Source organism: Oncorhynchus mykiss, chromosome 11 (assembly GCF_057628025.1).
Source record: "Oncorhynchus mykiss isolate SJ-2025 chromosome 11, ASM5762802v1, whole genome shotgun sequence".
Lineage (NCBI taxonomy): Eukaryota > Metazoa > Chordata > Actinopteri > Salmoniformes > Salmonidae > Oncorhynchus > Oncorhynchus mykiss.
Window position 1 is genome coordinate 12,471,842 of NC_143032.1, and position 25,495 is coordinate 12,497,336.

Genomic DNA, 25,495 nt, shown 5'->3' on the forward strand with positions numbered 1-25,495 from the left:
ACTTATGTCACAAACTGTCGGAACGAGTTCCACCTTACCTTCTCATTCTATAAAATAATTCTAAATCAGTTGTGTGCCCTATCTGGTGTGTTGTTTTAACTCTTCCCCTGTACAATAGGTGAGACCTTTGGTGAGCCATAACACCACACCATTACAGTATGCTCCGCAGGGTTCTTAAAGTCCTGGAATGTTTGCAACCTGCCTGGATGTTCTGTCAATGGATTAAAAGCTGTTACATTGACTGTTTGACTCATTAAAGACCTACTACAGCTTTGCAGGACTGTCATTCTAATGTGTTTAGGTCTGATGAGCTCTGTATGGCTGCTTTGACTGTATTTAAAACTGTTCGAGGCCACAGACAGAGTGGCGTAACAAAACAAAACCCATGACGCCCCTTGACAAAATAAAATTACGATTAAATGCAGACAGCTGCCATTGAGAGTCTGGCAAGAGTTTTAGAGAACAATAACATTCATTGAATCAAAACAACAGCAAATGTTACTTCAGCATCCCTGGTATAAACTGAACCAGTGTCATATGAACAAGACATTCCTAACATCAATTTGAGATGGCTCTTCCAATCTACTCTATGCACATTCTCTTTACGTGCATTAAATAACTGTGTTCATTTTATCAAGGACATTGTTACATTGCTATTATCACTCAGTTAATGAATTCTAAAAAGATATTGAGAACAGACCACAATTACACTGACATACTGTACCAATGATCCTTATTATTAACAATGCTAATTCTGTACATGTTTTCTTAAAGGTCTGTGTTATAGTGGAAACAGAGGGAACATTCCTAAGGAGTCAAGTTTATGACACAGGAACAGTCTTGTCAATTCAGACAATGTACTGAAGATTAACACTAATTGGCATACACACACACACACACACAAACCAGGATAATTTGGGTGTGGGCATTAAGCAAGGGTCCTTCCAAGATATACCTTTTGTTGAAGCTGTTGTGTCAGGCCAGACAAAGAAAAGGATCCGTCAGCTATTCTGACTCAAAAAAAGAACAATAACTCAATTATTTTCTCTCGTGATGAGAGGTCTTTTAATTACAGAAACATATAAGAAAATCATGTCAGCATTATATAGCTCAATTTGCATCCATTTTAGTAACTAAAAAGGAAAATCTTCCTTCCCTGGTGCTCAATAGATTATTAAATAAATCAGACTTTATAATGGCTCACTAGAATTTCCAAGTCCCTACATTTCCATCAAACACAACTGTGAATTCTTCTATATCACAGTTTATGTTTAACTGCTAAATATGTCTAATGTTTATTTTTTTTAACCAGTGATTTTTTTAACACTCTCTGTATGACGGCACATTAAATTGAGAAATGTAAAATAGAATAGAATATATACTAACATGTTCCATCCATTTTGATTAGAATAGAAATGCCTTTTGCCCAACACCCCCAAACAAAACCCCAACCAGATCACACATATCCACAACCTGCTAGCAAACAATCTGCTGTGTTTTGACAGACAGCTAACACTATGGCCAGATTAGAGGGTCTCCTACTGCAAGTGGAGGTCCACAGGGGAGCCAGGGGGACATGGGGCAGTCCCTGCTCCATAGGGGACAGCCGTCTGTCATCACCACCATCTGGACTGGAGACAAACTTTGGCACAACACCGTACCAGATTTTGTCTCCTCTTTCCCAGGGGTGGCTAATGTGCCAAGACAGTTTAGACAAGGAGGAGGGTTGGACAGTCCCACAGCAGCTTTGCAACTCCTTGTGGGTTACTTTTGTCCATTTTACATTGACATTTTAGTCATTTAGCAGACACTCTTATACAGAGCGACTTACAGGAGAAAATAGGGTTAAGGGCTTTGCTCAAGGGCTCATCGACAGATTTTTCACCTTGTCGACTCTAAGTCTACTTTTTGGTAACTGACCCAATGCTCTTAACCGCTAGGCTATCTGCCGCTGGGTAAAAAATAAATAAAGATGACTGTTGCATTTTAATTTGAAGTTTGAGGTGTTATGTTTGATGTGTAAGGAGTGAAGCATTTTACCACTGTGTGATGCAATTTCTGCTTAATTTATTGTGTTTCTGTTCAGAATATTAAAATTATTATTTTGCTTAGAAATAGACTTAAATTAACTGTCCAGTGAAAATCTAAAAAGTTCCTATTTTGTTAACTAATAATGTTGTTGACTCATCATATACTCGTATTTGTGGCCAAAGTATAAATTGGAGAGAAAAACCATTAAAAAAAACCCACCTCAAACTTGTATCTCAAACAGACTATTTAAAAATGCTTGCTATTTCTTGATAGAGGATGAGGTCATCCTCCTGAGGAGGACGAGCTGGCCAATCAGCAGTCTACTTGCGTTAATATTTTTAATAAAGGTATACGCCCACACCATTCCAACATCAGAAAACATGCTTTTTAACATACTTAATGACATTTTTGGGGGAAGGAAAACTATTTTACTCATATTCTTATTAATTATAGGTAATATTTAATAAAAACCTGGAAACACTGGACAATTACTTTAAGACAGTAATGCAGTGACAGGAACAACATTGTAGAGATAAATATCTGAAGCCATGAGGTAGGTGTTCAGCAAGGTAGGCTAAATAGCTTGCATATGTCAATACTATACTATACTATTCATTTTAAAACGTTTTTTTTAAGTGCAATTTATTTAAGTGTATCAGCCTACATACATACTACTGTGTATCTTTTTCTACTGATCCATAGAGAGAGTTGCTTTTGAAATCATGTAAAACTTCTTCAGTATTAGGCAACATGCTGTCGGTGTCCCCTATAAAATGTATATGTTATACTGTGGTATATCCAGAAGAATTGTCATTCATAGTTGTCTATCATTCCGTTCAAGTAATTAGCCTAGACTGGCCTACTATTCCCTACTATTTTCCTAATTTTACCAAATTCCCCACAAGCAAATACGTGTAAAAGTCGGTCTCACACTTACCTTTCTTGTCCGCTGTCAGTGTCATGCTGCAGCCCAGGCTGAACAAGGCAGCAATAACTATTCCACTTCCAGGTCGCATTGTTTCCAAAATGTGTTATATTCAATGAAATTGCAGGAGAAACTTGTCCATAGTCTTGGGCGAACAATACTAAGTTTGTGTGATGTATCTACCCCCGTTTTACGTCCAGGGGGAGGTAATAGGTGTAGCCTGTTTGGGTGGGACTTAGTTGCGCTGGCACTCTCTCTTTTCCCGGAGAAGGGTCCTCTCTTTTTTTCTCCAGAATAGCAGTCAGAGCAACTTTGAAGTGTTTTGACGTCATTCGGAAGGAGGATCGTTCGACAGCAATGCAGGTAAGTAGAAAATTATTTCAATCATTGCCTTTCACAGTCATAGGCTTTGCCTCAAATATTTAAACCTTCAAGCAACGTTGTTTCGGTTGTTTATGTTCGTATTGTAAAGTAGACTATGTATGCCTAGGCTACTTTATTGCAAGCTATTGTATAAGACACCCGTTTGTTTGTTGAAGATGTTTGTTATTGTTATTATGTTATTATGACATTTCAGCTCACTCACAATGGAATGTCAGTAAACACCGTCTTATTCCTTAAAATGTGCATCGTCAGGTGGTCAGATGTGAAATGCAGACTCAGGCTATCACAACATGCCCTTCTATGGTGAGTGACAGGATCTGTTGTTGAGCAGGTCAACGAACTCTGTATTTCATTGCAGCCTGGTCTCATAGACTAGATGTAACATAGTCAATGTAAATCCGGGACACTTAAATTAGTATGAAACTGTTTGGTATGGTTACATAAGATAGATGGTAACTTAAGGGATGGGATATAAGTGAAGATCTAGCATCCCAAAGGTTGCGCGTTTGAATCTCATCACGGACAACTTTAGCATTTTAGCACCTATTCAACTACTTACTACATTTTAGCTACTTTGCAACTACTTAACATGTTAGCTAACCCTTCCCCTAACCATAGCCTTTTTAGCTAACCCTTACCCTTACCCAAACCCTAGCCTTAACCCTTCAATTTAACTCCTAAACTTAGCCCTAACCTTAACCCCTAGCCTAGCTAACGTTAGCAAGCTACATAGCTAATGTTAGCCACCTAGGCAGAATTCTTAACATATTGTACTTTTTGCAAATATTTAATATATTGTACAGTTGGCAAATTCGTAACATATAATCCGAATTGTAATTTGTGTGATGGACATCCACAAATTAATACATACCATATGAAACGTAGCATATAATACTAAATTGAGTGTCTCTGATTTACATACAGAATCATTCAAAATGCTCTGAGACCAGGTTGTTCATTTGGATATGGTAAAATAATAAGATCCTGGCAAGGCAAACCTGGTGAAGACCTCTAGATTTGACAAGCTCTCGTGAATCACAAATGCTGCGGGTAACTTCAAATAAACCACAAGTGCCACCCTCCTCCTGCTCCAGGCAGGTAGGATTAGTTTAAATTCTCCTCTCAGCTACTTTCGTCTACCTTCGCACATCTGTACTCTCCCTGTCAACTGTAGGATCTTTTGTTGCTGAGAATTTTCCTGCACGTCAGGAAACGAGGTTTAAAAAGGCTTCTACAGTTTGTAATTTCCACTTTAAAATGTGAGACATGATTTGCCCTAACAAAAAATGTATCAACCTCTACAAAAAAAATTCCAATTAATTATAATTCACATAATTCACATTTCTTGTTGCTGCAGGATTATTTTCCTGCTATAGCAAACTGGTTCAAATTAAGATCATACATCTCTAAGTATTATTCTAAACTAATAATAATAATGATAATAACACATTTTTATTTGTTAAGAAATTCGCTCACACCCAAGGTTCTGAAGAAAATCAAAAAGACCATTATAAGAACAATCCAAAACACAGAACATTGTAAACAGACAGCAATCAAAGCTATATACAGGCGTTGTCAGATCCGGTGGACAGGATTAACAGAATTAACATAGGACCTTGAAAGCGTTTCTGAACAGCTCTGTCTTTAACTTGTGTCTTAAACGAGGCCAGAGACTCTGCAGCCCTGACAGTGGCTATAAGTGCGTTCCACAGCCGAGGAGCTGCACATCTCAAAGCCCTGTCACCCATAGTTTGTAGTTTGCTGTGAGTCTGCTGAAGGGAGACTGACCTGGAGGAGTGATGGGTGCGTGTGGGGCAGGAGGGTAGGATGAGGTCAGACAGGTACTTGGGACCAGAGTTGTGCATAGCTTGGTAGGTATGAACCAGAATTTTCAATGGCAGAACAATACAATGGCAGTTTTGATATAAACCCACACAGCACCAGTCTCCATGAAACAATTTCCTCAATCAAGGGATCACTTGATTTGGATGACACAACACATCTGATGTATCAAACATACCATTGAATACTGTAGTCAGATTGCACATCAATGACAAATGTTATGAAAACAGTTGGGCATACAATTCTCTTGTTCTGGACAATTTGTTTGCGATTCAGGAAATGGCAGGCTGATTGTGCAACCACAGAGCAAGTATATACAAGGCCCTTAATGCAACACAGCAATAAAAAACATTAAATACATTTTTAAAAAGAACATTGTGGCAACATACAGCCCCTACTAAGGAATTATATAAGTTTATTGTCGATCATGTATTTGATTATGGTTATACAGGTCTGAACATATTGTAGTTTAGTGTTGTCACAAAAACAAGTGGGACATGATTCTCAGCCAAAGCAAATGACCTAATCTCCTCCCAGTAGGTATTAGCGCTACAATGGTAAAGGGCCCTTGTTGAATCGGGTTACTGTACAGCACAGTTAGAACTTTAAGATGTATGAGTATAGCAGTGGTTCACATCCGGTCTTTCCTTGAAACTTGTGTAAAGGCAAGATTTTAGATTTGATGGTGTTTTATGTTTTTTTGAAATCACATCAAATCATATTTTATTTGTCACATTCGCTGAATACAACAGGTTTAGACTTTACTGTGAAATTATTGCTTATGAGCCCTTTCCAATGATAAAACAATTATTACAAATATATAAATAACGCAAGAGTAATAAAATACACAATAATGAAGCTATATACACAGAGTACCAGTACCATATCTCTGTCCAGGGGTACCAGGTATTTGAGGTAAATATAGTATGTATTCTGAACAAAAATAGAAATGCAACTATTTTAAAGTTACAGTTCATATAAGGAAATCAGTCCATTGAAATAAATAAATTAGGCCCTAATCTATGGATTTCACATGACTGGGAATACAGATATGCATCTGTTGGTAACAGATACCTTAAAAAAGGTAAGGGTGTGCATCAGAAAACCATTCGGTATCTTGTGTGGCCATGATTTGCCTCATGCAGTGTGACACATCTCCTTTGCATAGAGTTGATTAGGCTGTTGATTGTGGCCTGTGGAATGTTGTCCCACTCCTCTTCAATGGCCGTGTGAAGTTGCTGCATATTGGCGGGAACATGCTAGAACACGCTGCTGTCTTACACGTCAATCCAGAACATCCCAAACATGCTCAATGGGTGACATGTCTGGTGAGTATGCAGGCCATGGAAGAACTGGGAGATTTTCAGCTTCCAGGAAATTTGTTTAGAAGATCCTTGCGGCATGGGGCCGTGCATTATCATGCTGAAACATGAGGTGATGAAGGCGGATGAATGGCATGACAATGGGCCTCAGGATCTCGTCACGGCATCTTTGTGCATTCAAATTGCCGTCGATAAAATACAATTGTGTTCATTGTCTGTAGCTTATGCCTGCCCATACCATAACCCCACTGCCACCGTGGGGCACATTTTAGAGTAGCCCTTTACGGTCCCCAGCACAAGGCGCACCTGTCTAATAATCATGCTGTTTAATCAGCTTCAGGACAAGCCACACCTGTCAGGTGGATGGATTATCTTGTCAAAGGATAAATCACTAACAGGGATGTAAACAAATTTGTGCCCAACATTTGAGATATATCAGCTTTTTGTGTGTATGTAACATTTCTGGGATCTTCTATTTCAGCTCATGAAACATGGGGCCAACACTTTACATGTTGCATTTATATTTTGGTGTATTGTACATAAAGACAGGGTAACTTGATTTGGCATAAGGATAGTTAATAATAATAATAGTAAATAAAGAACCAAGTAGCATCAGTCAATGATAAGTATGAAAGTATGTGTGTGTTTGCGTATGTTTGTTTGTTGGATTGTAGCAGAAGTCTTTGGCAACTTTTCAGGCCTTCCTCTGACACCGTCTGATATAGAGGTCCTGAATGGCAGGGAGCTCGGTCCCAGTGATGTACTGGGCTGTCCGCACCACCCTCTGTAGCGTTTTGTGGTCGAGGGTGGTGCATACCAAGTGGTGATGCAGCCAGTCAAGCTGCTCTTGATGTTGCAGCTGTAGAACTTTTTGAGGATCCGAGGGCCCATGCAGAGTCTTTTCAGCCTCCTGAGGGAGAAGAGGCGCTGCCGTGCCCTTTTCACGACTGTGTGGGTATGTGTGGACCATGTTCATTTCTTAGTGATAAGGAACTTGAAGCTCATATTTCTCTTCCACAATTTCTCTTCCACAATATAATTTGATGTAAAACCACTCTGTTATCACAAACTATTCATAAATCAGACTTGACATAAAATATAGTTTGAGGTCTACTGTGTTGTAAACATGATGCACTCACTGGACCTTCAAAGCACAATGCATTATTAAACTATGTTTGTTCGAGTTTAAAAAAGCTTTCAACATGCGACAAATTACTTTGCGAACTATGCATTTGAGTACACAAAGCATTATGGCAAATGGGTTACCGTTCTTATTTTCGTACATTAGGTGACAGTGAATGAAATGAATTCGGAAGTGCCTTCTTAACCACTGAGCGGAAGCAAAAACTCAAGACCTGCAGACAGAAAATCTGGGCTGAAATATCCACTTTATTGACAATTTAAAACAGAATATGGCCAAGAAATGTGCAGATAACTCATTTAAATATCCCTGTCTTACATTTTATTTACTTGTCTTATAGTTGCAGGGAAATGGCTGTAGTAAAGGACACATAATCCCACATTGCTAAGAAACAAAAACTGTCCAACCAAGGTCATCTGAATCATAATGCTAACAGGTTTACCACGTCTTCTAACCAGTGTGAGTATCCAGCAGGATGCCTAAGAGCAAAATTAATGAACTACTCTGTCGGAATGTTTTCATGCAACTGTTTTGTTCAAATCACAACCTGCCGTGTATGATAAGGTAAGAGAAGTCCAGTTGAAAATAAAGTCCCCAGTTGACCAGTTGGGGAGGACCTGTTTGTTCGAAATGTGTTGCAGTATGTGACCTGCTGTAATATGATACACCGTACAACACATCTCAGAAGTTGTTCTTCTTATGGACATTGCTAAACAACATTTGTCCTTAAATACACTGAAATACACCTTTTCCTTTAGAAACACACAAAGCAGTGCCCAAACATGCCCCTGTACTTAACGCTTTACAACAGAGAATGACAGTTAATCTTTTTTTCAGGGAATGAGTGAATCATGGTATTCACCTGGAAATATCCTGTCAGTCAGAGCAAACACGGTCAATGCTGGAAGACGAGTTTGTCTTCAAGACCTCTTTCATCTGGTTCTGTGGCACATCAGATGAACCCACACCTACAGGGCTGAATGCCAGGGTTGGGGGTCAATTCCATATTCATTTCAAATACAATTCTTGAAGTGGAGAATATATATTCATGAAGTGGAGAATTTACATTGAATTCCATTCTATTTTCAACATTCTTGAAGTTATAGAATTGGAATTGTAAATGTCTCAGTTAATGGAATTAATACACCTAGTATCATTTCAACTTGTATTTCTATATTTCCAGGATACTGTAGCTAGGCTATCTGAACAGTGACATGATCAGTCAGAAAGCCTGAGGGAGTTAAATTCGAATTGGAATTTGTGGAATTGTAAGGGATAATATTTAATTACGAGTTACATTCTTGGAATTTACCTAACATTTGAGTTGAGAAATTTAATTATCTCTGAATTCAAAGAATGACCTGGAATTTGAATTGAATTAAATGGAATTTACAGGGAGAGGGAATTGAATTAAATGGAATTTACAGGGAGAGAAAATTGAATTAAATGGAATTTACAGGGAGAGGGAATTGAATTAAATGAAATTTACAGGGAGAGGGAATTGAATTAAATGAAATTTACAGGGAGAGGGAATTGAATTAAATGGAATTTACAGGGAGAGGGAATTGAATTTGAATTTGTGGAATTAACCCCAACCCGGCCGAGTACATAAACTGGTTCTGAGGCACATCAGATTGATCCACACCTATAGGGCTGAGTACATGCTCTTTATTAAAAAAATAATAATAACAAGAGTAACATGTAAGGGTACTGACACGCTGGCGTTGATGTGCACGCACGCACACACACTCACACACTCACTCACTCAAACCTGTGCAAAAACATTCAAGTTGAGACCCCTCAGTGAGATTTGATCATGCATGAAGCACAAGTGGGAAAAGTGGAGGAGAATAAAGAATGAGGGCCAAGAGTTGGCACATGCTCTCACACTCAATACACTACTTTTAAAGCCCAATTCAATTAACCTGCTTTCACCTGCATCTCACAACTTGCACTTAAGGCAAATGCACAATTTTTTTGTTGTTGTTGATAAAGCCGGCAGTCATCTGTTCTCCAGTTTTGACAGAGCTAAGTAAACACCCAGAACTGGCAGGCCATGGCATACTCCATAGAGGTAAATCAAAATATCATACATATATTAGTATTACATTGAATACTTGTTAACAATGTTCCCTCTAAACTGTGCACTGAGATTTTCTTGTAAGCAGAGCACATTGAAGTAGAATACTATTGCATTGACCAGCACGACTTAAGTCCCATATTCTACACAGACCAGTGCACCATAACCAATCAGAGCTGCAGTAGGCCTATATGCAAATAGACCATTGCCTTATATGGATCTATGCCATTTACAAAACAGGTACATTTCTAGACATCTTTGAAAAGCCAGTCTGGTTACAGGTAAAGAGCTTTTTTTTTGTCTTAAAGGGGCAGTATTGTATTTTGAGACGGTCTTGAATACACTAAGTAGCCAATAGGCAGAGCATAGCATAATTTATCTGATTCTCTGTAATAATGGTATGGGAATAATAATACATTTTATTTTGTAAAGTGATTTCTAGCATCATACATTTTCAGTCACCTTGTCTGAAGGACGAGTGGATAAACAGGTTCATGTCAAGCCCTGCATGTTTTTTTCTCCTCAAAAGTGTCATGGAATGTTGGACTACATTGAACACCACACATTGGCTGCTACTGCAGGCTGAACGATAAAACAGCTATTTCCATGTTAAAATGTTTGAGATGAGTTTTTCTCCATTGTTTTTTATTGTAGGCCACTCTGGTAGAGCTGCATTATGATCAAATAGACAAAATAGCCTACTTGGCCACTTTTAAAACTGTAACTTAAAGTGGGTACAGCCTCAGTGTTCACAGTAAAACTGTAACTTAACGTGGGTACAGCCTCAGTGTTCACAGTAAAACTAACTTAAAGTGGGTACAGCCTCAGTGTTCACAGTAAAACTGTAACATAAAGCGGGTACAGCCTCAGTGTTCACAGTAAAACTGTAACTTAAAGCGGGTACAGCCTCAGTGTTCACAGTAAAACTGTAACTTAAACGGGTACTGCCTCAGTGTTCACAGTAAAACTGTAACTTAAAGCTGGTACAGCCTCAGTGTTCACAGTAAAACTGTAACTTAAAGCGGGTACAGCCTCAGTGTTCACAGTAAAACTGTAACTTATTGGGTACAGCCTCAGTGTTCACAGTAAAACTGTAACTTAAACCAGGTACAGCCTCAGTGTTCACAGTAAAACTGTAACTTAAAGCGGGTACAGCCTCAGTGTTCACAGTAAACGAGAGCCGGAAGTTGCACAGAATTTTCACAAGGTTCAAGTTTGCTCTCAGCAGACCTGACATTCGCTCAGTGGCCAAAAAAAGTAGAGGGAACATTGCTTGTAAATGGATGAAACTGACCTCAGCACTTAATGGTGTGTAGTAATAATAATAAGCTTTGTGTTATAGTCATGTTGACAGAACTCCTAGGTATTGGCACAAGATCACCTAGTACCATAGAAATAAAATATGATTTATAAATGTCTAATAAACATCTGAAGCGCTTGTGCAGTCAGTCTCTGAAATCACCTTCATAGTCACAACCCTCCTCTTTTTTACAAAGACAAGGGAACACAGCCAAATACTGCAATGCTTAGAATAAACTGTGGCATACATAAGGATGAGAAAGGGCCAGGATACCCACTGTGACCAGTGTGTTTTCACAGCTGTGTTATAGACTTTGTCACTGATAGCTGAATGCACTTGGTCCGTCTTTAGATGGTCGTTAATGTATTTGTTGTGACCATCCTTTTTGAGCTATGAATATGAATGTGCTACTTGATTCTTTAAAATGTTTTATGGAGCTGACGATTGTTATTGGTAATCTCAGTGGCCATGTAGGTCAACTGTTATTCTTCAAGGTAACCAGGGAATCGCCTTTCCTTTCCTGAAGCGGTTGAAAGACGATGAAGTGAGCTGAAACTATGTTTTTCATCACTACAAAGGTTTCTTTACACTGCTTTTCACACGGAATGTTTTTACCTTAACAACTAGCCTAAATATCTCCGCAGATTTAGTCTGCATTCCATGGTGGTTCCTTCAAGGGAGCATTCTAATGTCAATGTTTAGGTAATGATACAGTTCTTTCTTCAAGTGGACAAGATATTGATCAAATGTAGCACATCCACAACTAACTAATCTACCCACCAAATCTATAGATAAATCCACTCTCTCTAATTTAATCTTTGGCCTATTAGGACCAATTAGTTTATACAATACATTATTTATTTAGCTGAAGGGATAGGGTTCAACTTCCCTTGAACCCAAAGATATACAGTATTATTACACTTAAAATTAATATGAAACCTCTTGCAAGGCAACAGATACACTGATTGGTTTGGGATTTGAATTTCCATGCACTAAGCATGTACAAGAATAATCCCTACAGCCAATCACAACAGAATAACATTTCCATGCTCTATCCCAAGACATTTCACAGATATAAACTGAGTGTACAAAACATTAAGGACACCTGCTCTTTCCAATGATATAGACTGACCAGGTAAATCCATGTGAAAGCTATGATCCCTTATTGATATCACTTGTTAATTCCACTTCAATCAGTGTAGATGAGACAGGTTAAAGAAGGATTTTTAAGCCTTGAGACAATTTACATAGATTGTGTGTGTGTGTGTGTGTGTGCCATTCAGAGGGTGAATGGGAAAGAAAAAATATTGAAGTGCCTTTGAATTGGCGTATGGTAGTAAGTGCCAGGCTCACCGGTTTGTGTCAAGAACTATAACGCTGCTGGGTTTTTCACACTCAACAGTTTCCCCGTGAGTATCAAGAATGGTCCACCACCCAGAGAACATCCATCCAACTTGACACAACTGTGGGAAGCAGTGGAGTCAACATGGGCCAGCATCCCTGTGGAACGCTTGTATAGTCCATGCCCCGACGAACTGAGGCTGTTCTGAGGGAAAAAGGGGCAGGGTGCAACTCAATATTAGAAAGGTGTCCTTAATGTTTTGTACACTATTGTTGGATCTAAATATTGTTCATTATTTTTTAATCTAATTAAACTCTTAAGACATTTTAGGAAGTAGATGCTCAACTAAATCTCCTTATATTTATTGTGTTCTTTTGACAATTCTTCTGTTGCTGAATGTAGCCTACTTTTAGAACCATGACTGACTAATAATTGTGTGCTGCCATCTTGTGGCAAATGCTGCACCTTGCTTGCACCGATTTTTCATTCCATGGCGACAGTTAAAGAGTACGATCTACATACCGAAAACAACTTAATGTGATCAATGACTAACACAAAGACATATCAACATAAACAGTAAATGAATATGACAACGGACTCGTAGCAATAACGCGTTTCTCTATCTGAAGTCACTGCATGTCTCTCATCCTGTCGAAGGAAAGAGGTGTGAACTTGTACCCAGATCCTTTGTAGAACTTGTTTTGGAATTCAACCCTGTAAAATACAAATGAGACAGAAAAACACAACCTTTGGAAGTATCATTCAAGTGTAATTCACTTATATTCTTTACATAATTGCTGCTTCAGTTGTGTCAATAAGCTCAAGGTCTGTACGTGGATGGAGTGCTGCAGAATCCAAAGGCTACATCAGGTGTGTACGTGGATGGAGTGCTGCAGAATCCAAAGGCTACATCAGGTGTGTATGTGGATGGAGTGCTGCAGAATCCAAAGGCTACATCAGGTGTGTATGTGTGCACACATCAGGTGTGTATGTGTGAGCGTGCGCTTGCAGTTGCATGTGTGTTTGTGTCGCTTGTCCCTACCAGTGCAGCCGTAGGGCGTGGAGGAAGGCAGAGAGACCCTCCATGACCAGGAGAATGGTGACTGTGAGGACAGCAAAGGCAGCAAAGGTCACTGCCAGCAGAACAGAACCCATCCCCGAGGTGACCCTCAGAGCCACCTGCAGAACCATCTTCCACAGCACCTCAGACAGCTCTACACAGACAACATGCACAGGCACATAGAATACAGTTGAATTAATTTGAACATAACAGGTGACGGCAGGTAGCCTAGCAGTTCGGAGCGTTGGGCCAGTAACCGAAAGGTCACTGGTTTGAATCCCTAAACCGATTAGTTGAATAGCCTGTTAATGGCCCTTGAGCAGGGCACTTAAGAGCATCTGCTGAATGACTTAAATGTAACTACTTATTTTTTTTAAATCCTGGAATGATTGCTATTGAAGTTTACTCCATACACCATCTTATGTCATACTTTTCACTATGGGGATCAGAAAGTTGAGGGGAGGCAAGGTCATAACCATAACAGCCACATGGATATAGCTTTTATTGTGTTGTGCAGAATAATACACTACCAGCATGAGCTAGACTGAGAGCCCACAGGCGGAGGTAGGAGGCTGTGTTGGAGATGCATCCAAGGCAGTACTCGATGGTGTGGATGCCCTGGTACACGAAAATGTCAGCCATACTGACCTGCAATGAGAAAAAGGCTTTTTTCACACCAAAGAAAAGTGAAAGACAAAACTGTAGAGATAAAAACCTGGAAAAACAGTGTGCAGGTGAGGATGGAAGCCCAAAAGTGCTGATATGAAAACCACATCACAAATATAAGTACAACAAAAAAATAGTTTATTGAAATTAGTTAAACAGTATATTAATTATAATTGTACATAATGTAGTCAGTATACAAGAAACACTGTGTGTGTGTGTGTGTGAGAGAGAGAGTTAGGCTACATAAAGGGGATTATTGGGTAGTTTGGTTCATCAGGCTGACCCCCTTTCTTCGCTTGAAGTTATTGAGGGATGATGAGCTTTCGGCAATGTGAAGATAAGAATTCCAGAGTATGGTACCTCTTTCTCTGATAGAGAACTGACTCTGAGGTGCGGCAGAGGGGAGGGTGAAGGTTATTGCAGTGTGTTACATAGATGGATGTCAGAATGAACATGGAAGAATCCATTGAAAGGTAAACTGTCTGGGAGGTATGAGTATTTCTAGATGAAAGTTAATAACTGGTGTACATTAATTAGAGGAGGCGGCTAGTCTTGCACATGTATTTTGTATGATGAGTAATTTTGTGTGGGTATGAGGCATATGTACTAGCCCAGACACTATTACAGTAAATGAGATATGGGTAAATGAAGCTATAGTATAGAGTTAGGAAGCAAGCCTGATGAACCAAACCACTAATCTTTCTGATGATACCTACAGATTTCATCACTTTGCTGCAGACAAATGTAACATGATCTTTCCAGGATAACTTTTCATTAATTAGAACTCAGAGGAATCTAGTGGATGTGACTTGTTCCATTTCATTTCCAACCAATTTAGATTCTGGCTCTTTTTATTTTTATATATTTATTATTTACAACATTTCCAATTATTGCTCTTTAATACAATAAAGTTGTATTTTTAACATTTAATGGCGTTTGCATAAACACATAACTATGATAAATGACAGAACATATTTTCTGACCATGTATATTTATTTATAAACAGTGACTTACCTTCTCTTTCCTGTTATCTGAAGCCTCTTGGTTGGAGATCCCAAAAACCTGCATGGGAAGCTTGTTTGTTGAGGGCTTCTGTTGGAATAATTTTTATATTAAGTTTCATTAAAATATGTATTTTAATGGCAGGTATATAGGCAGGAACAGTCTACTTACAGAGTACACATTGCCTTAAAAACAGCCTTGTCAAGCCAATACTTTTGATCACAAACATCTACTTATAAAATGCATTATTCTAATCTAGTTGACTTACCAGCTTTAATTGCTTGTGTTTTCTATACAAGAGCAGGGGCTTGGCAAACAGTAGCCAAGGAACCATAAGCACAGCAACAACCACCAGAAATATTTGCACAGGTTTCTGTATAATAGAATGTTAAAAAAATTTAGAACATGACAGTTTTTGCTTAGAACTTAATGCATAGCGAAGTTTATGTTGCGTCTGGGCATCTGTACTTTTTTTGTGTCCAAATGCATACGTTAAATTGAAATCATTTCTGTGGTCTCCTTGGATAAAAATATGATTACATTATGTCACTTGGCAGAGTATTCTATCCAAAGGTCTTAAAGTACAGTGAATGCATACATTTGAGTATGTATATGTGTTCCAATCTGGGAAATGAACCGGCAAATTATATTTTAAGAACCCATGATATTTTAGATGGAAGAAACCCATTGTACCTGTGTTCTGTAAAGCACAGTACCCTCAGAGCTGTAGTCAAAGAGCATCATGTTGATGAAGAGGAGCAGGATGCTAGGAGCAGATTCAGACTTCATCACTACACACCACTTGTAGAGGATGAGGAAGATCAGGTATCCAAACAGAGACAGCATGAAAATCACCTCTGGAATGAACTGCAACGCAACATCCTTTAAGTTTCTGAAGAATCTGCAATGAAACGATACAGTTGGAGGCAATCAGTTGGCACTACATTTTAAGTGACGGTGTATTGGTTTATCATAAACGGTGCCGTACAGTGTTTTTGTAAGTACTGTAGTTCTCCTGGAAAAAACACATGTACTTTTCTTTATTACCTGTTACTCTCACATGTCATTATCACAGTGATATTCCTGCCTCTGTGTTAGTATTAAGGGCTTGCCAAACAGGAAGCGGCGACAGAGTTTCCTATTCACTTTCAAAGGAGCTAGGCGGGGGGTGGAATTATATCCAGGAGGAGTAGTCGGCGGCGCTCGTGAAAGCCACCTGGCGGAGAAAATAGGAATCTGCTCTATTTTGGCGAACTTGGCGAGTTTCGCTTCCTGTCTTGAACGCCCTTTACTTACATGTAGTTCACCAGACTCAGAGTGACTCCAAAGAGCATGTGGGCCACTCCCATGATTACAGACATCTTCATCTTGTAAGAGTTCAGGAACGACAGCTTATTCGATGCAATATTCCAAATCTGTATCAGACATCAGTTTGAAATAGAAAAAGTTGGATCAGGTTACATTGTATATAAGATCATCTTTAATTAAAGAAGTTAAGTAACTGCATCCCAGCCGGTTAATAACTTAATACTCAAGCATTTATAATACACAATAAAATAAAATGCACAAAAGAAACAAAACCCAGAATAAAATACACTGAAGGAAAGCCCACCTTACTGAGTAGCAGAGAAACACACTTTTCATGACATGATATAAACAGTAACATAATGACAATGAAAACAATGCTGTTCACTTTTTTTTCACAACTGTAAATAGAGATAAATATATTTGAACCTTTGTCCTCAAATCTATGTGGGTTTAGATGGTTAGAAGAGTTTGCACACACTAACCGGGTCAACACCAAATGGGTAGGGATTGCCAGAGTAGACTCCAGACACCAGGGGGTCCAGATGAAGATGGCCAGAGTCATGCAACGTGTCATTACTGGGGGGAAAAAACAAAACGAACCATTTACATTCTTATTCCAACTCATTTGTTACAACACTATTACAGCTTAATTAAAGGAGGAAACTCACGTCCACGGTCCGTGTGGATGGAACATGGGTCGGACGCTCCACGAGGATCCAAAGACGTTGAAGGACTTGGAGAAGCAGTCGTTGTAGATGAGGCCAGTGTATATGGAGAAGAGGCCCATCAGGAATATAATGTAGCGTCCATCCACCAGCATGTCAATCAGCTGCAGGGACGGGTAACTAACGTTACAGTCAAAACAATGCACCGCATTGTCTTTCAATGTTAGTGTAGTTGTAACACCCTCATGTTTTAAAAAAAATAAACGGTTTCCACTAACATTTTGTACAACATCACTTTTACAGCTTCAAAAGTTGACTTTTCACTAGTAGCACTTAAACAACATAATTGACTTGACATAAACTATTCATCCTCAGGGCTCAGGCCATCCTCTGACAGAGTGCTTTTCATACCTCGTTCTTCAGCTTTCTGAAGTGTTCTTGGTGTAGGATCAACCATAAGGCGAGCAGAGTCATGACGAGACCGTGACCACAGTCTCCAAACATGACCGCAAACAGGAAGGGGAAGGTCACCATGGTGTATGGAGCTGAAAAGATATCACATTCAAACAGGATTTCAATAGTTGTGATCACTGCCAAAACGACTTTGGAGGGACTAAAAAAGGAAACAAACATAGGCTAATCAGATCTGGGTCAGTCACATTATGTCATTAAGGGATCCTGAGTGGCGCAGTGGTCTAAGGCACTGCATTACAGTGCTAGAGGCATCACTACAGATCGGGTTCAATCCCAGGCTGTATCACGATCGGGAGTCCCATAAGGAGGCGCACAATTGGCCCAGTGTCGTCCGGGTTAATGGAGGGTTTGGCCTGGGCCGGCCGTCATTGTAAATAAGAATTTGTTGCCTAATTAAATAAAAACATTATATAAAAATAAAATAAAATCATTTTAAAAAAGTCAAATACTTCTAAATACACACATAGGATCTTAATTTGAACCAGTTTGCTACAGCAGGAAAATAATCCTGCAGCAACAGGAAATGTGGATTGTAACGAATGAAAATGTTTGTAGAGGTAGAAACATTTTTCACGAAGGAAAATCAAGTCTGAAATTTCTATGTGGAATTGCAAACTTCAGAAGCCTTTTAATCCTCAAATACACTACAGGTTTTACAGTTCCAGCATTGCGGGAATGTTCTCCTGACACAGGGTGATCAAATGGAAGTCCCCAAACTGCACACTCCAATGTAAATCAAGCGCACACAGGAGATAGTGGTGTTGTTACCTGGGTTTATTTCCTGATAGTTGCCGACCCCATAGGCATCAATAATGCTCTGGAAACCTGTGGTAAAGGAGTTAACCCTGTTGAATGTTGGAGGTGTCTGTTGGGTTTGGATTCTGTTCACGACGGGGCTAAGACTGGAGCCGCTCTGCTCCTAATGTTAAAAAAGCACCAACACACAGATATACACAGAAAGATAAGCACACACAGTTAATTTAGAAAAATCTGCATGTTCACATTCTGAATGCTTAGTAATTTAAGCAAGTTTGGGAGACTTACTGATCCATGTATCAGTGCAGTGTGCACAGAGTTTAAGTCAGACACTGGACACCAAATCTCAGCAACAATCAGCTTCTGTGTGATGTCTATGTTACACAGGTTCAATGTGTAATAGATGGCCTTCATCTTCTTTACTTTAGAGGTCCACTCCTGGAGGTTGGCTGCTGCTGCAGTCAGGGTAGTCTCACGGAACTCCTCTGTCCTCTTCAGGACCTGACAGAAGATGAATGACCAGAAAGAAAGAAAAGTGTTTTGTTTTCTTCCATCCCTCTAACCTCTTACTTAAAATATTGTTCTACTTCCATCTGTGACATTACATTAGGACTAATTAAAGCAGGATAGCAAAAGTCCTGACATATTAATGACATATAATGTACAGTTGAAGTCGGAAGTTTACATACACCTTAGCCAAATACATTTAAACTCAGTTTTTCACAATTCCTGACATTTAATCAGAGTAAAAATGATCTGTCTTAGGTCAGTTAGAATCACCACTTTATTTTAAGAATGTGAAATGTCAGATTAATAGTAGAGAGTGTAACGTCGGGTGAGTGATGAGTGAGGAGTCAAATGCAGAGAGCGAAGTGAACGGGGAAAACGCTTTAATGTCCTTCAAAACGTAACAGGTCCAAACATGGGTGAATGCCCTAAAACACTGGAGCTGAACAAACCCAAAACCTAGTTAAACACTGGACAGCGAAAACCCAAAACAAACACGATACATCACCAAACGTAACAAACCAACAAGAAACAGGTGAAAACAATTAGACAAAAACAAACTAAAAGGAAAAAGGGATCGGTGGCAGCTAATAGACTGGCGACGACGACCACCGAGCGCCACCCGAGCAGCAAGGGGAGACACCTTCGGTGGTATTCGTGACAGAGAGAATGATTTATTTCAGCTTTATTTCTTTCATCACATTCCCAGTGGGTCGGACGTTTACATACACTCAATTAATATTTGGTAGCTTGGCCTTTAAATTGTTTAACTTGGGTCAAACATTTTGGGGCCTTCCACAATAAATTGTGTTAATTTTGGCCCATTCCTCCGGACAGAGCTGGTGTAACTGAATCAAGTTTGTAGGCCTCCTTGCTCGCACACGTTTTTTCAGTTCTGCCCACATATTTTCCATAAGATTGAGGTCAGGGCTTTGTGATGGCCACTCCAATAACTTAACTTTGTTTGTTGTCCTTAAGCCATTTTGCCACAACTTTGGAAGTATGCTTGGGGTCATTATTCATTTGGAAGACCCATTTGCGACCAAGCTTTAACTTTCTGACTGATGTCTTGAGATGTTGCTTCAATATATCCACGTAATTTTCCTCTCTCATAATTTTCCTCTCTCATGATGCAATCTATTTTGTGAAGTGCACCAGTCCCTCCTGCAGCAAAGCACCATCACAATATGATGCTGCCACCCCCATCACAATATGATGCTGCCACCCCCGTGCTTCACGGTTGGGATGGGGTTCTTCGGCTCGCAAGCCTCCCCCTTTTTCCTCCAAATATAATAATGGTCATTATGGCCAAACAGTTCTATTTTTGTTTCATCAGACCAGTGGACATTTCTCCAAAAAAGTACAATCTTTGTCACCATGTGTAGTTGCAAACCGTAGTCTGGCTTTTTTATAGCGGTTTTGGAGCAGTGGCTTCTTCCTTGCTGAGTGGCCTTTCATGTTATGTCAATATAGGGCTCGTTTTACTGTGGATGTACAGTATTTGTGGAAATAGATACTTTTGTACCCGTTTCTTCCAGCATCTTCACAAGGTCCTTTGCTGTTGTTCTGGGATTGATTTGCACTTTTCGCACCAAAGTACTTTAATCTCTAGGAGACAGAACTTTTGACGGCTGCGTGGTCCCATGGTGTTTATGCTTGTGTACTATTGTTTCTACCGATGAACGTGGTACATTCAGGCGTTTGGAAATTGCTCCCAAGGATGAACCAGACTTGTGGAGGTCTACAATGTTTTTTTCTGAGGTCTTGGTTGATTTCTTTTGATTTCCCCATGATGTCAAGCAAAGAGACACTGAGTTTGAAGGTAGGCCTTGAAATACATCCACCGGTACACCTCCAATTGACTGAAATGATGTCAATTAGCCTATCAGAAGCTTCTAAAGCCATGACATCATTTTCTGGAATCCAAGCAGTTCAAAGGCACAGTCAACTTAGTGTATGTAACTCCTGACCCACTGGAATTGTGATACTGTGAATTATAAGTGAAATAATATGTCTGTAAACAATTGTTGTAAAAATTACTTGCTTACGTGTCATGCACAAAGTAGATGTCCTAACCGACTTGCCAAAACTCTAGTTTGTTGACAAGAAATTTGTGGAGTGGTTGAAAAGCGAGTTTTAAGACTCCAACCTAAGTGTATGTAAACTTCTGACTTCAACTGTATGTATTAGCATGAGTACCTTCATTTAACTAGGCAAGTCAGTTAAGAACAACTTCTTATTTATAATGATGGTCTACCCCGGCCAAACCCTAACCCGGGCGACGCTGGGCCAATTGTGTGCTGCCCTATGAGACTCCCAATCACGGCCGGTTGTGATCCAGTCTGGAATCGAACCAGGGTCTGTAGTGATGCCTCTAGCACTGAGATGCAGTGCCTTAGAACACTGTGCCGCTCGGGAGCAGCCTCATTGTAAAAGTGCTCTATAATGAACTTTTACCAATCGAAGGTCTTCAATGCGTGTGTTGGCGTTTGTCCTCATTTCCTTTCTTGCGTACGCATTGTTGGGACATGGATACATGCTGGCATGAAACCTGAAGTAGAACATAATATTAATATTTTGGGCTAATTTACTTATTTTCAAGGCTTTTGACATACTCAAGGGATCTTTTCACTCACCCATCACATAGCTTTCTGATCTTTCCTCTGATCTGGTCTCCTTGGACAAATACTACGAACACATCCTTCTTCACTGGATCCTCCTGTGAGCATTAAACAATGTTTGTTTACTAAACACGCATCTGCAATTATAAGCTAATGAACAACCTTTTTGTGTAATGGTTGTTTGCCTTTAAATAGAGGAGATCCTCATGTTTGAAGATGTGCTTATTAGTGAACCATTTCCTTACAGCCATGTTCTCCTCCTCATGGGGCTTGATTTCAGCATGACGGAGGACAAAGTTTCCATGAAACAGTCGCCACAGGATCTTTTCGAAGGCAGGGAAACGTTCATGCTTGATGACTCCTGCAACAAACCTGTCATGGGGTAGAAGAGGAAGGCATCAAATACTTTACTTGGTTATCTGATGTTTCTACAACCTGATAGCAACCTGAAAATGGTGGTGGCCCCTACTTTAAACCAATTCCAGTGTTTTTTTGTGTGGTTAGCCTGACTAGTAACATTAGGCTAATAATTCACCCAAGTTTCAGGGGTCCGTTGGTGCTGGTGTAACTGGTGCGTCGGCATGTCACCTTGGAAGAGTACACCGAGTCTTCAGAAGGAAGCTCAGAGATGGAGAGCTGGGACTCAGCCTATAGGCACAACATGAGAAGAAACAGGACTGTTTATGCTATCATTCTTTTATGATATTCTTCTTTCCATCCCAGTATTTGTTAGGAGGACATAAGTCAAATGCAGTCAGTCATTTACCTCCTCAAAAAAGTCATCAGTCATCTGCAGGAGATGGTTGATCTCCATTAGTTGAGTGAAGTTCTGCCTGAGGGTGTCTCGGTTTGAGTTGATCTCCTTCAGCTCCTGCTCCAGTTTATCAAATCTAGACTGTAACATACATGGAGAAAAGGGGATCCCAACATGAGTTTATTGTATTAAACGGTAGTCATTGGACTAACTTGGTATAAACAAGTTACATTAACATCAAACACATTTTTACGAAAAACAATAACTAGCCTACTGGGTTTGCCGCACTCATTATGTCTAGGGGTCTTAGGCCTAGCTACATGGTCTGTAACCTGATTTGATGTGTGCATAAATGTGAGACATAAGCATATGCGACCAGGTGTTCAGTGCTTGTGCCCAGAAGAGAGTCACCTTACCTCAGGTTCAGGGCCAGCTCAGCCATGACTCCCATCATCGACCAGTCCAAGCAGATCAGTACCCGTTCAAAGTGGTGACCCAAAGTAAATATATACAAAAAGAAAACTACAAAGAGGCATGCCTAAACTAAAGAGGTTAACCAACACAAAGCAACTCCAAACAAGCCGAGAGGCCTCTCGTCACATATTGCCGAAAAATCCTGATGGGCACCACCTGTAGTGCTTATCAAGGGTTCCTGGTAGAGCACAGACCGTGACCTGGTTGCTGCTGCCACCTGGGGATGGAGTGTTTAAGTGCATCCTGGTAGTGTGTTTGTCTATGTCCTAACACTAACCTTCCACCCATATCATAACACGAATCAAGCTAGACTTTAACATACATGGAGAAAGGGGGATTGCAAAATGAGTTTATTGTATTAAATGGTTGTGATTGGCCTAACTTGGTATAAACAAGTTACATCAAACGAATGATGACACGGCTGGGAGAGAAGCCGACCAACTATGAGAGCAAGTACCTTACCTCTAAATCCAGAACATCTCGTGGAACAGGTATTGTCTCACTGGTAAAGTCTGCTGGGATGGGGATGTTTGATTTGACAACCTCATTTTCCAAGAACCCTAGTAGAAATGAGCCCAATGTTTGTAGAGGGGATGTTCATGTTATTAATTTAGAAGGGGCATTTGTCCAGAGTCCTATTTAAATCTTCCTTTAAAAAACACATACTTACGAAGAATTCTCTCCATCTCCTCACATTTCTTCACCTCCTTCACAAATCGGCGCTGAAAGGCGACTGTTCCAGGATTTAGCTAAAACATATGAAAATATATACTTAAATTGGTTGACATTTGTTAGGTGTTAGTAGCCTCGGTTGCAGTTCAAACAATGATTTCAGTGTAAACTATTTTCTCATATTCTGTGTGAAGTGTTTACCTTCAATTGAAATCAAAAACTCACACTGAACTAAGTACTGTAACCAAACTGAATAGCTCTGGGTTGAAGTTCTCATATACAGATCTAAATTCAGCTTCCCCTCCCACCACATATATTATCAGTCGCGTTCTAATACGATCAGTTATGTAATTGCATTAAAGTAAGTATGCCTAAAAGTAACGGTGTGTTTTTGCATGGTGAATGTGTAATTGTTGGTTTGTGCACAAACATAATGAAATATTATTGGGAAGGCTTTTTACAGGCAAAATATATTAACCTTAATGTGAGAGGGGAATCAATAGACCTACACATGACACAGTATCTCCACGTTTCACATGTTATTTGTCATTGGAACGCACAAGAATTTGGATAGGTTCAACTTTTCCCTTTAATGGCTCTATATTATGTCAACTTACAGTGTTAATGACTATATTATTTCAACTTACAGTGTTAATGACTCTATATTATGTCAACTTACAGTGTTAATGACTATATTATTTCAACTTACAGTGTTAATGACTATATTATTTCAACTTACAGTGTTAATGACTCTATTATTTCAACTTACAGTGTTAATGACTATATTATTTCAACTTACAGTGTTAATGACTCTATTATTTCAACTTACAGTGTTAATGACTCTATTATTTCAACTTACAGTGTTAATGACTCTATTATTTCAACTTACAGTGTTAATGACTCTATATTATGTCAACTTACAGTGTTAATGACTCTATTATTTCAACTTACAGTGTTAATGACTATATTATTTCAACTTACAGTGTTAATGACTCTATTATTTCAACTTACAGTGTTAATGACTATATTATGTCAACTTACAGTGTTAATGACTCTATTATTTCAACTTAAAGTGTTAATGACTCTATATTATGTCAACTTACAGTGTTAATGACTCTATTATTTCAACTTACAGTGTTAATGACTCTATTATTTCAACTTAAAGTGTTAATGACTCTATATTATGTCAACTTACAGTGTTAATGACTATATTATTTCAACTTACAGTGTTAATGACTCTATTATTTCAACTTACAGTGTTAATGACTCTATTATTTCAACTTAAAGTGTTAATGACTCTATATTATGTCAACTTACAGTGTTAATGACTCTATTATTTCAACTTACAGTGTTAATGACTCTATTATTTCAACTTAAAGTGTTAATGACTCTATATTATGTCAACTTACAGTGTTAATGACTCTATTATTTCAACTTACAGTGTTAATGACTCTATATTATTTAAACGTACAGTGTTAATGAATCTATATTATGTCAACTTACAGTGTTAATAACTCTATATTATTTCAACTTACAGCAATGTGTCAATATTAAGCCAGTGTACATGGTGGAATCAATATGTAATAGACTGGCATGCAGTTAAATGGATTTGACCTTCATACCATTAGCCATACTGTGCTCGGTTTAATTTGGGCTATTTCAACTACAAAGGTCTGTGTTTATTTTATTTAGTTAACTTCTACTAATACCCAATACTTGAAAAATATTGAAAAAGTCATACGGGTTTTTAAAAAAAAGTTGGGTTGGACGATTAGCCTCAAATGTAAAGAACTTTCCGTTAATATAGTTTAGTTATGTACCACATTTCCATAAGTTTCACTGGAAATGTGATTGTTTATACTCACATCTTTAAATTGCACCAGTCCTAGATGCCCTAGCTCATTGATGCAGTTGTGAGCTGACTCAGTTTGGAAAAACAGCTGGACAAGACACATCTCTTCACTCCGAAAAAAGGAATCCATATTTTAGTCAAACTTGTCCTGATTTGCCTTATCCTATAACAAAACCATGTGTTGTGCTCTTGGAATAAGAACCTTCACAGCAAGCACCTCACATTTCTGATACAGGCTAGACTACCCTTCAATGTGTCTTTTGAAGGGCAGCTCAAACATGAAATGGAAAGAGTGGTTGTGTCATCAGGATCAATAA

The 25,495-nt window shown here is 39.1% G+C and overlaps 2 protein-coding genes across 2 annotated transcripts in view; both read right to left on the bottom strand.

Annotated features, from left to right (window-relative positions):
- LOC110535279 (melanoma receptor tyrosine-protein kinase) overlaps positions 1-3,540 on the bottom strand; it is a 49,244-nt gene extending 45,704 nt beyond the window's left edge. Inside the window, exon 1 of the mRNA XM_021620183.3 lies at positions 2,969-3,540. Coding sequence (XP_021475858.3) covers positions 2,969-3,047 — 79 coding nt within the window. The 5' untranslated portion in view covers positions 3,048-3,540. The remainder of the gene's footprint in view (positions 1-2,968) is intronic.
- An 8,295-nt stretch (positions 3,541-11,835) lies between these two features.
- Positions 11,836-25,392, bottom strand: LOC110536549 (V-type proton ATPase 116 kDa subunit a 1). The gene is made up of 20 exons (XM_090189436.1): positions 25,192-25,392; positions 23,325-23,403; positions 23,117-23,214; positions 22,193-22,321; positions 21,962-22,074; positions 21,672-21,798; positions 21,442-21,524; positions 21,263-21,356; positions 18,587-18,799; positions 18,311-18,461; positions 17,480-17,613; positions 17,072-17,232; positions 16,886-16,979; positions 16,392-16,510; positions 15,789-15,996; positions 15,364-15,468; positions 15,108-15,185; positions 13,958-14,075; positions 13,410-13,581; positions 11,836-13,081 (listed from the first exon to the last, which is right to left on the bottom strand). Exons 1-20 carry the CDS (start codon positions 25,306-25,308, stop codon positions 12,997-12,999), a joined length of 2,478 nt encoding a protein of 825 aa, XP_090045562.1. The 5' UTR covers positions 25,309-25,392; the 3' UTR covers positions 11,836-12,996.
- Between the last annotated feature and the right edge of the window lie 103 nt (positions 25,393-25,495).

Bases quoted from the DNA above. Each gene is read 5' to 3' on its own strand.
- LOC110536549 (XM_090189436.1), bottom strand. From the start codon at position 25,308: ATGGATTCCTTTTTTCGGAGTGAAGAGATGTGTCTTGTCCAGCTGTTT. The intron at 15,469-15,788 runs GTACAATGGGTT...TCTATTATACAG, and splicing joins CTGTGCTTTACAGAACACAG to AAACCTGTGCAAATATTTCT. The intron at 13,082-13,409 runs GTAGGGACAAGC...TGTATTTTACAG, and splicing joins CACGCCCTACGGCTGCACTG to GGTTGAATTCCAAAACAAGT.